We start from the raw sequence: 12234 nt of genomic DNA, 5'->3' as shown, positions 1-12234 counted from the left end.
GGTACCAAAGTTATCTGAGTAGATTTTATCAGATTTTATTCGGGAAAGAAAAGACAGACTTTTCTCCTCTCTTCAAATGATAAGGTAATGTCATTTGTTAAGGTTGACTTCGATCTTCCAAGAAACTCAGCTTGTTGATTTTCGGAGACATGACGTTTTTTACCCCATGCAAATTAATGTCATTATGCTTAAGTAAATCTTCTTTCAAATGCAATTATGGGGAATTTTCTTCTCTTCAACGTCTGTCTGATCCGGACACAGGATTGGACAAAATATCGGATTCATATGCAGAGTCACTTGGGGGAATTACTGCTTTAATTATTGCACTAGGCTGTAAATTCTTAACAGTTGTATTCACAAAAATTTGATACAAGCATGGATTGCATTTATGGATATTTCAAACAATAAATCTGCCATCCATACCGGACATGTCTGACAGTAAAACAGAAAATTCATTGGGTTATGGGAGGAGGAACATCGAGTTGATACAGATTGATATTAACAAAAGATCGTGAGCTTAGGACCAATCTGTGCAATTTGGTTTAATAGAAGATTTCTGATTATGTAACAGCTGGATGATTTGTTATATGCTGTTGGAGGAAGGGCGCGATAATGTTTATTATTTTTACGCTCATTTTGATTCAATTTTGTAGTACCGTTACCATTCAAGATATAGTACATGTACTTACATTTTTCAAGTGTTTTAGTTTGCTTTATCATATTATCTAATATTTGCCTGTGCTGTAATTTATTGGTCGAGACATTACTATGAGAACTTTATTATATCAATGATTTTTCTCAGAAAAATCTCAAAATATATCAAAATTTTTATTTAAAAAGTTGGAAAGTACATTTATGCATATAGATCTTCTGTAATCTGTTGTTAAAACACTTAAGTATGGAGGGGCCTATGGACTTTTTTTTTTTACTCATAAACATGAAATTAATTGATTTATTTTGGGAAATTGTTATACATTTACAAAATCTTTTTGCATACATGTTGTTATGTAAAGTATAACATGAAGTAGACATACACATATTTTCAGCAGTTTGATAATTTTATAAGAAAGTCAAATTTAGCATTTTACTTTTCAACCTGGACCATGACAAAATTGTACATAGATGCATGTTGAAAAGCAAGCTTTCTTTCTTTCTTTCTTTCTTTCAAGAAGGCAGAATAGAAGGACTTGGTGTAACCCATAGAATGATAATATGAATCAATAAGAACGAAAAAGTAAAAAGAAAAAAAGGAAAGGGAGACTTGCTGTAGCCCAATGGAAATAAATATCTTCTCTGCCTATATGTATCGATTCAGCACATAACTAGGCTCTCTCAAGTCTATACTGAAAGAAATAGTTCCAATGTAAATAAAAAATATTTCAAAAAATGATGCAAGTCATTTTTACAAAGAAATCTGATCTTGAAATTAATTGAAAAGGAAAGAAGGCAATTATGAATGTTTTTTTTATGTTTGATCTTATCAGTTAACCATTAAGATGAATGAATTAATTATTTTTTAAATTATTTTCAAGGTAGATAATGATATTGATTGGTTTGCATTAAATGATGCAGATCAACACTTGATTGGACAAAAACATCTTAATATTAAAGATTTGAAATTTTTGAAGGCTTTTAGGTTGATACAGGCTTTCCTCTTACACCTGATACATTACACCCTACATCTGGTAATTTAGCGATGATCTAATTTTCACATTTTTAACAATCTCTTTTTAAATCGCAAAGAAAGACTGATGCAAAATAGAAATGCTACACATTTTCCTAAAAAAAAAGAGTTATACAGTATTACAGAAAGTAATTTAAAAATGTTAATCTTATCGCATTTTGATTATAGCAATTTTCATATATGTAGGTACTAGAGAATTTACATTCAAATAGACCAGAGAATATAAAACTAGCTCAGTTATAAAATTTGATGAATTATTACTTTTAACTCATTTTGATTATGGCAATACATGGCTGTACTAGAGTTGCATGTACAAAATATGAAACATTAGGCTAAGATGTAAAATTTGATGATTTGGGTTTTCATATTGAGACAGTCATTATTGTTATATGGCACAGAATTCAGCCTGCTTGGCATTTCTGTCAACCCAAAGCCTCTTAAAACGCATGTGGAGTGGTGTAATAATATGAACAAGGTCTGGTTCTTGTGAATTTATTGATGGAGTCCAACAAAACTGCCAAAAGTACAAACGCTCATCACATATCTTGACTAATATCAACGAATTGTAGACCTATGCATGCTTGTACCTGTGTTTTGAATATGTCACTGAGAGAGTGGAAGAAGATGGGTCTGCAAGTTAATAAAGTTGAATAGAATGTGACACTCGATGAGCTGAACTTAATTAGATCTCTCAAAGTTCTTGATCTCTTGAATCAAATCATGGTTCCGATTAGGTACTTGATTAAAAGTTCTATGTAGAAAATTCATAGTGATTTTACTAGCTCTAAATCCTCCTTTATTTTCATATATAATAACTAAAAAATAATTTAAGCTTGCTAATAAAAATTACATGATCAGTTCAAGCTTAAGTGCAATACTTGGCTCTTGTAATACGTCGTCTATCTAAAAAAAAATCATGCTTTTTTATTTATAAATTCAAGCCACTGAGACTATATTTATATACCCCGGTATATACAATTAAAGGATCTTGCTTGGATGCCATGATTTATTTTATTAAACTTAGCTTATTGTTTGAATTGTGGTTTAAGTCATAAATATTGGTGGGCATAAATTTTTGTGTATTTTGTAACATTCTTAGTTTAAGGATCGATGCAAAATTTCTTGTAAAATATAGCCTTTAGATTCTGTCATGTTTCTTTCTTCATTCATCCTCTAACTTTATGGACCATCTTAATATGTAACAACAAAATATGCAAAAATTTGTGTTCTATGCATATTAATGAAAATAAAGTATGCTGTAAAGATCAATGTATAGATGTGATATCAATGGAAGCTTGGATTCTTCTCTCTTGTGAGAAAGAAATATCCCAACAACAACAATAAATCCATAACTTTGATGATCATCTACTCGCTATATAAAACATTGATTTTGTCGGATGCGTTTCTGATTTTGTGATATTTTGATGTCTCTTTTACAGCCAGAAAATTTACTGCTAGCAAGTAAGGTAAAGGGGGCCGCCGTAAAGCTTGCTGATTTTGGTTTAGCAATAGAAGTCCAAGGAGATCAGCAGGCATGGTTTGGTAAGTTACAACTACATCCAGCATCTCAATTACAACTGTGCAGACACAACCCAATTTAAATTAAATAATGTATTTGTCCTTTTAAGCAGCTTGAACAAATTTGTTGCAAGACTTGGCTTAACATCTGCTGAAACAAGCAGCTTTTTAACAAAAACTCATTTTTAAAGTAGTATATTGAGGCAGATTTCTCATTACATGTACAATACATTGAATTCCATTTACATGCATATAAGGTCAAGTAACCCTTTTACTTATGGAGACAGTTAAACTGTCTCTGCAGAATAAATGAATTTTGCATTTTTAAATTTCCTATATTTTTTGTTTTCATACCTGTATCTTTTTCTCGGCACCAAATTATACATATACACATATCCATATATTTACAAAAAGTCACTATTGATCCCCTATCCATGTAAACCAAACCTTGATTTTATTCGCTTAATAGTATCTACCATATGAACAAAGTAAATCCATCTTAAAAGCCTTTCTTTGGCCATCTTGTCTACTTGATTACCTTTTGAAGACGATGAAGGACAATGTCAATTCTTTTATTGTTAAAAAAAGGGGGAAAATGGAGTTAAAATGTCTGTATATTAGATCAGGATATGCTAGTCCATAGTTTAAGGCAAATTGATAATTTATGACATTGGCATAAAAAAAACCCACAAAACAGTTCACCAATATATAGCAGGATAGGTCCATCAGTAGTGTCGAGATTTAAGTTATATAATTTTATTGTTAGAAGATAAACTATTTAAGAAAATGTAGTTTTGCTTTAATTGACCAAGCTTTGCTCATCCTTTATTTCAATGCAAAGCATTGCTCATCCTTTAATTCAATGCAAAACTTTGCTCATCCTTTAATTCAATCAAAAACTTTGCTCTTCCATTAATTCAATCAAAAACTTTGCTCATCCTTTAACGAGGCTGAGTACAGAACGAGTACGCACGCTTTCGCGCAGCGTTTCATTTGTATTGTGACGTCATCTTTTTGCTTGGTTGACGCCATGGCGTGATAGTTTCAACTGCAGATATTCAGCGAAAATTGTTGAAAATATCTCGTTTGATGCGTAAAAATAATGTTTTATTGTGGAATAAACATAAATGTCTTGAAGTATAAGCTATATTTGGGCTCGGGTCGAAAACGTGAAGAGGGTTCAGCAAGCCTAGCCCTCTGTCACGTTTTCTTAACCCGCCTAAATATAGCTTAATTCATATATTTCAAGACAGTAACCATGTATTTTATATTAATGACCCTTAATATGTGATGTTATATATTTATTTATTACTTAAATATGTCTGAATGTTTTAATAATACTATATAGATCACCTTTTCCGCCTTTGTCAAATAAAAAATAGCCATTATCTGACGAATCTGGGAAATTGGGCATACAAAAATCAACTTTGATAAGACCCCTGGAACAAACCAGGAGGTAAAAGGTTTTTTTTATTTGACCATTTGATGCCTTTTAGCAATAACTTTAATATGTAGAACAGAAAAAGAAATCCTTAGGGCAGAAGTTTTGAAAAAATGTAAAAAATATGCAAAATTGACACATTTCAAGCAAAATCCCATAGGGTCCTATGTTAAAGATTAACAAACTTTGAGATGACCCCCTAAACAAACGGTGTGGTAAATGTCTTATTTTTTAATCTTAAAATAATAATTATATCAGTAGAAATTCATGTAAAAAGTTTCATCCAAAAATCTAGGGCAGAACAAATTAGACCCGGCATCGTTAATTCAATGCAAAGCTTTGCTCATCCTTTAATTCAATGCAAAACTTTGCTCATCCTTTAATTCAATGCAAAACTTTGCTCATCCTTTAATTCAATGCAAAGCTTTGCTCATCCTTTAATTCAATGCGAAGCATTGCTCATCCTTTAATTCAATGCAAAGCATTGCTCATCTTTTAATTCAATGCAAAGCATTGCTCATCCTTTAATTCAATGTAAAGCTTTGCTCATCCTTTAATTCAATGCAAAACTTTGCTCATCCTTTAATTCAATGCAAAGCTTTGCTCATCCTTTATTTCAATGCAAAGCTTTGCTTATCTTTTAATTCAATGCAAAACTTTGCTTATCCTTTATTTCAATGCAAAGCTTTGCTCATCCTTTAATTCAATGCAAAACTTTGCTCATCTTTAATGCAATGCAAAGCTTTGCTCATCTTTTAATTCAATGCAAATCTTTGCTCATCCTTTATTTCAATGCAAAGCTTTGCTTATCCTTTAATTCAATGCAAAGCTTTGCTCATCCTTTAAGTCAATGCAAAGCTTTGCTTATCCTTTAAGTCAATGCAAAGCTTTGCTCATCCTTTAACTATAGATTACTCCTGTGTGCCATATTTGTCCATCTGTCTCACCTTGCATTTATTAACCATAACACAGATGTTGCTATTATGGGCAACACATGTTGCTTTTACAACACTCTGCATCATACAAAGTGAAAAACTGTCATGTCATGTAACTAACAAGGGAAATTGCAACAGAGTATATTCTAAAAATGATATTTTTCAAAAAAGAACTTGCAATGTTGATTTCATGTCTATAACACACTTATCTGTTTGACTCTTATAATGTAAGATTTCAAAAAGAACAGCGTAAGACAAAACAGACAATACTGATATCCAGTTGATGTAATTAATGTGTGTCTGTCATTTTATGAGATATTTAAGAGAATTTAGTCTTTACTCGCCCTATAACTTACAAGTCTTTTCTGACCAACTTCCTATTGACTGTCGATTAAAAAGGAAATGTACAAGTACATAGGAAATTGATTAGTTTTGGAGACAGGAAATTGACAAGAAAGAGGCGATAGACAGACGATTATCTATTTCATCTCATTTTTGCCTCCGCTTCTTTTGGTCTGCATTATAGTTGTGTTTTACCAGATTACGTTGGTTAGGGATTTTTTTGGGGGGGGTTGATATCTCCACTGCACATCAAGACCAGACGTAGAAGTTGTACAGTGATATCGACTTTAACCAGCGGCTGTCATTGATCGATTCAGGTTCAAATTCAGTTTTACTGATCGACATGTTTGGTTTCCCCACTGAATTTTCCACAGTCTATCATACAGTAGCTGTGAGAGATTTTTCCCTTTGATTAAAGAATTCCAAGTAGGGAAGATTTTGTCTAGACACAAAAAGGCTACTTGGTGCTCTAGCTTCCAGTGTTTAACCTTTTTCATTGCATGTAGGGTAGAAAAGGTGGCTGGGTTGGGAGTATGAATGTTTATAATCATTATCACAATGGATCTAATGTAATTTAGCACCAAAATTACAGTATAAACTTAGGCATTTACTGGATCTTTACCTTAATTAGCAGTGTTGTATTTAAAGGGGGCTCACCACACCTTGAAAAGTTTCTTAAATCAGTAGAAAGTTACTTGATCATGATAAAAAGCATGATGCATTATAAGTATTTAAGGGAAATAGCATGAATTATAAAAAATTTAAATAGTAATGAACAAAAGCCCCAGGCAAAATTGAACTCGTGATCTGTGGTTCACAAGCCCGATATTTTAACCACTGATATTCATTCAAATAGATTGATACGAACAATGTAAGAAAACAGTCTTGATTTACTGGAGTATCTTAAAGTAAAAACAAAAAATAAAACATTTGTATACATTCAGTTTTAAGACAAATGAACTTCTGAAGACATTCTTATACTTACCAGTAATTGGTTAAATCTAACTGTAAATTATTATCAATATAAGTGTGCGTAATACATAATTCATCTCCCTGATTTCAAACTGAAACTAGACTTTTTTGTTTTACAGGCTTTGCTGGAACACCGGGCTATTTGTCCCCAGAGGTAATAAGGAAGGATCCCTATGGGAAGCCAGTGGATATATGGGCATGTGGTACGTATAGATGTCCGCCAGCTAGCACTAAGGGCTGATTTTGCCAAAATATTGTTAAATAATGCATTATATTTGGCGTCTACTATATTTTGCGAAAAATAGTTCTTCAATGAGTTGGTGTAGATTTGAATTAGCATATTCCTGAATGTTTCTTTTCCCATACATGTATGCATGGCCTTTAGCAATGTACTTGATTAAGCCTGCAAGGCCACATTCAGCCAAAAATGCTAAATAGAATACACAACCAAATATAATAAGAAGTTTGGATTGCTTGATAAGATATATGACTCATGAACCTTATTTAGCCAGATAGGTGTTATTTTTGTTAAATTCTTAAAAATTGCTAAAACATGTAATAAAATGTACCCATGTAGGAAAATAATTTCAAATGTTTGCCACGTACTTACTGCAAATTTGCAGAAAAAACTGTCGAACAGAGTTTAGCACAATAAAGAAATTAAGGAAATTTCATGAAAATATATACATTATGTTTACTTGTCTTAGCATATGCCAGGTACATTTTTTACCTGTAAAAATGTACATTTTTAATGTACATTAAAAAATTTCTTATCTTCCTAAAGGAAAGAAGCTTATAAGAGCAAATGAATTTTATAGAGTATTGGCCAAATTTTAGAGAAAATGCTTTATAACACATTTCAATTGCATTGATTGTTTTTTTTTCAGGGGTAATATTATACATTTTACTGGTGGGTTATCCCCCCTTCTGGGATGAAGATCAACCTCGTTTATATGCCCAAATCAAAGCCGGGGCATATGATGTAAGTAAAATAATCATTGAATAACCAATGTTATTCTTTTAGCTGTAATAAATTGATTAAAAGGTATGAATTAATTACCGGTAATTAAGGTCAATCTTAAATGTACAAGCTTGGAAATTTTGCCAGAATTCTCCATTGAAACTTTCAATTATTTTACTCTAATTAGGAGATATTTTTGGTAAACCTTTTAAGTATATTAATATACAAATAATAGTTACAGCCTGATTTCTTTTAAAACAACTTTGCACAATTGGGACTGCTTATAGTTATCAGAATTTCACGGGATCTCAATTTTGTACATAGAATATTATAGGCAACATAGAATGAATTTTGTCTTAGATAAACAGTCTATATTCATAGTCAAGATCTTAAAAACCAGTTACCTTTTTGAATCATCATCATCATCATCATCAAAATATGAATTTGACTTAATTACAATGCTTGTAAGAGAGAAAGAATGAGAAATATTAGTGTCCTGAAAACTGGCTCAAAGATAATAGCGAGCGCAGCTCGCCGGCGCGCAGCGCCGGCTAGCGAAGCAAGCTCTAAGAACTAGTGTGCGCGGGAAAAAGAACGAGCTAAACCTACAGTTCATCAAACAAAATTTTTTGTCTACGTCCCATAATGCTCTCTAATGTTTACACCCGTGGTGCTATGCCAAAAATGGCCGACTTTTAACTCGTAATTTACGGTGACTTAAAGTTTGAAGACACGTTTTGAGTACCGCATATGCTTTGGCGAGACTCAAAAGATTTGTTACATGCTTCCATACCTTCGTATTGAGTCGAGAAACGTAAACAAAGACGAACAAAGTCATGGATGACGTCACAGTGCACTCGTGCTATATTTCCCGCGAAAAATTTAGAGGTGGATCAAACATCTGTAATGAGTGTACTGGCTATTTCAGTATAGTCTGCGATACCTGCCTCATTGACATATGATTTGTTTTTAATCTTTTTTTAATATAGAGATTTTATATATATATAAACTAGCAAGGGCCATACTTTACTGTCATGTCGATCCATTTTTAAAGTAATTGTGCATGCATGTACCGTGCATGCTAGACGTGCAGTAGGCAGGTAAGTATATGAGTAGGGAGGAAATAAACAATAGGACATTTTGAACTAAATAAAAAGGAATAAAATGAAAAAATAAACAGGTAAAAAAATTATGTAGATATTGCATATAGTCATACCATTAAATAAAAGTGGGAAATTACACACCTACAAACAGGTACCGGGCTCTCTCTCTCTCTCTCTGGGTAGGGGGTTGCACTGTATATATCATAACCATTAAAATTAATACATTTGGCATACTTATTGTAGAGCAATACTCTCTCAAAAATTCTTTGACGTTCGTTGATACCTAAATAAAACTATAAGTTGACAATGCAATGATGCAAGGTACAGTATGTGTAATTCTTGCTGCGCTCGCCAGAACGGTAGCACCATAAAACATATTACCTTTCAACAGTTGAACTGCTCTTCTCAGAGTTACCTCTGTCATAAGTAAAATGTATGTATATATATGCATTTACATAAGATGTGTTTTATTATTTTGTTTTCAGTACCCTTCCCCAGAATGGGACACAGTGACCCCTGAGGCCAAGAATCTTATCAACAGTATGTTAACTGTGAACCCTGCTAAACGTATCACTGCCACGGAGGCTCTCAAACATCCCTGGATCTGTGTAAGTACAGGCACCCAGAAGCCCAGCTATTGTTTTTTTTTGATATAGGAAATTCACAGTTTTACTTATCTCCAGACTTTATTTTTTAATCATGTTCAGAGCAGAAGAGAAGTGTTTAAGTTACATACATAGTGTGATTGATTTTTTTCGCTTGGAATTGTAACGAAATATGATAACGTGTGGCAAAATAAAAAAAAAAAATAGAAAACTAGGAAAATTGATTTATTGGGTTAGATAAAATTTATCTTTTATAGATGTAGATCAATCAGTTTTTTGTTGACTTATATACACTTAATTTTCAGTTTTTTGTTGACTTATATACACTTAATTTTGCTGAATACAATGTAAGAAAAGTAGAGCATTGTGATTGCCTGTAATTTTGATCAGAGAAGTAAAATTAAAAAAAACCCTGCAGTTTGTATCGCACTGATTGAATGGTGTATATACCTCAAATTTCATTAAAAAAATGTATTTCTTTCATTGTCAAAAATTTGAAATATTTACCAAGTTTCAGTGAATCTTTTCAATTTTAAAGTACATATTTTTCTTAAAAATAAAAGGGGTGGACTTAAAGATATTAAAAATTGAGTGATACATATTTACATGTATCCACATTTATATGTTTGCTTGAAATGAAAGTTCAGATTAAAAAAAAAATAATTTGTCTAAGGTTTTAAAAGAATTGAATCAGTGGTATCAATTGCCTCCTTGCAAGAAAGACAACTTCTTTTGAAACAATTCAGCATTTAGTCCTTTAAGTTAGGTAAAATAATGTACATTGTACTACTCACGTATAGACTTATAGGTTTTTGGTAGCAAGATACTGTTACTAGGTAACAGGCAATATATAATCCTCTTTGGAAAATTCCAATTGAATTAAATTGGCTTTTTACTATCTTTGTATTAAATTTTTATTAGACAGGAAAAGAAAAAAATAGTGTGATGTTAACATATACTAGTAACCATATATCAATGTAGTTTTTTTTATCATCGAAAAAGATAAGGATTGGTATTTGATTAAAAGGAAGTACGGTATTTTTATCTTTCAATTCACTAGATATTAACGAGTTTTCAGGTGTAATAGTTGATGACATTTCTTCTTTCAGCAACGTGAAAGAGTGGCATCTGTCGTACACCGCCAGGAGACTGTGGACTGCCTCAAGAAGTTCAATGCTCGCAGAAAGCTCAAGGTCTGTTCCTAGTGAAGAATTTCTCTCTCTCTCTTTCTCTCTCTCTCTCTTTCTCTCTCTCTCTTTCTCTCTTTCTATCTCTCTCTGTGTATGGTGTGTGTTTGTGTGTGTGTGTGTGTGTAACAGATACATACCAACATGTAGACATGTCATTAAATGTTTTAGATCAGAAAGACTTGTTAGAAAACTTTAAATCTTTCCATTGTGGAAGATTTGAGAGATGATCAAAAGAGATCCCTTATATCTTATCTCCATTTTATTTATGATATCTTTCCTTTCTTCAACATTTAAAAAAAAAAAAAGGTCAAGATAAAAAGTGATTTTTTATTTGTAACTGATACATCCCTTTTATTGCTTCTCATCATGTCTAAAACACTTCAGCAACAACATACATGTTTCAAATGATACCAGTTTGTAATATTTTATGATTAATATGTTCTATGAAGTATAAATGAATAAAGAGGGCAAATGTTTTATAATTTTTTTGAAGTACATGACTGTTTCAATATTCCAACCCGTTGACTAGGGAAGATGCATTTACTATTGTGTATTGTTTCCTTAAACAAAGCTTTTTATGTGCATATTACTGGTATTTGTCCATCCTGCTGAAAATGGGTACAGGCATAAACTAAGACTAATATTGGGAAGAAGCTCAGCAAATCAGAAACTTGTAATAAACACCCATTGAGCTAATAAAATTTTTTTGAAGACTTTACAGTAAATTAACTACCTTGGTTACACTACCAGAACTAAAACTGAATTGATTACAAGTTTTAATGAACAAGCATACATTCAAGATTGTTTAACACAGTCACCTCCTATTGAAGATGTTTTCAATTTTTTTCAGGGAGCCATTCTTACCACCATGTTGGCTACGAGAAATTTTTCAAGTAAGTTGGAGAGTTTCGTATCTATATCGTCAGTGACCAGTTTTTTTGTACGAGTGTCAATTTACAATGTTCTATTTTTGGCCTTTTTTAATGATTTCATTTTTCATTAACCCTGACAAGTCGTGTTTTGCCTCCCTTCAACACTTATACATGTATAAAAAATTTTATTTCTTAATTTTTAAGTACGGTATCTTTTTTATTATTTTTTGCCTATCTTCTTTTTAACCCAGAAAAATTTTCCTCTCATTACTTTTTTATTGAATATTTCTAATCCTGCATTGTTGGTTGTTTAAAAAATGTTTTTTTCTAAATATTGTATTTGCAATCGCCCCCCTTTGTACCTTTTCTGGATTTTGCAACTTTTAAAAAGACTAAGAGAAGTGAAATTCTGAGGTCTTGATCACTGCAAACACACTTTGGAGACAGTTTATGTTTCTATCAAGTTTAATGAATTTTTTTTCTACATCGTAAGATAAATTTATTAAATCAAAATTTGTTTAAAGAAAGTAGAAAAAAAATCTTTGTATTAAAAATGGATAAGCTGTGACTTTCATGACAAAAAGCTTAAGGTTATCGCCAAAAGCCTTGAT

General features: G+C 31.9%; 1 protein-coding gene across 4 annotated transcripts in view; it reads left to right on the top strand.

Moving 5' to 3' along the window:
• The window catches only part of LOC128167763 (calcium/calmodulin-dependent protein kinase type II delta chain-like), a 51543-nt gene that overhangs the window by 23592 nt on the left and 15717 nt on the right, over window positions 1-12234 (top strand). For all 4 annotated transcript variants that reach the window (XM_052833660.1, XM_052833657.1, XM_052833659.1 and 1 more), the window contains exons 7-12: window positions 3124-3226; window positions 7012-7095; window positions 7780-7874; window positions 9442-9564; window positions 10671-10754; window positions 11602-11644. In XM_052833660.1, the coding sequence (XP_052689620.1) occupies window positions 3124-3226; window positions 7012-7095; window positions 7780-7874; window positions 9442-9564; window positions 10671-10754; window positions 11602-11644 (532 nt within the window). The remainder of the gene's footprint in view (window positions 1-3123; window positions 3227-7011; window positions 7096-7779; window positions 7875-9441; window positions 9565-10670; window positions 10755-11601; window positions 11645-12234) is intronic.

The sequence above is a fragment of the Crassostrea angulata genome, chromosome 10, assembly GCF_025612915.1.
Source record: "Crassostrea angulata isolate pt1a10 chromosome 10, ASM2561291v2, whole genome shotgun sequence".
Classification (NCBI taxonomy): Eukaryota; Metazoa; Mollusca; class Bivalvia; order Ostreida; family Ostreidae; genus Magallana; species Magallana angulata.
Note: the sequence above shows the minus strand (reverse complement) of the source record. Positions and strands in the feature narration are given on the sequence as shown.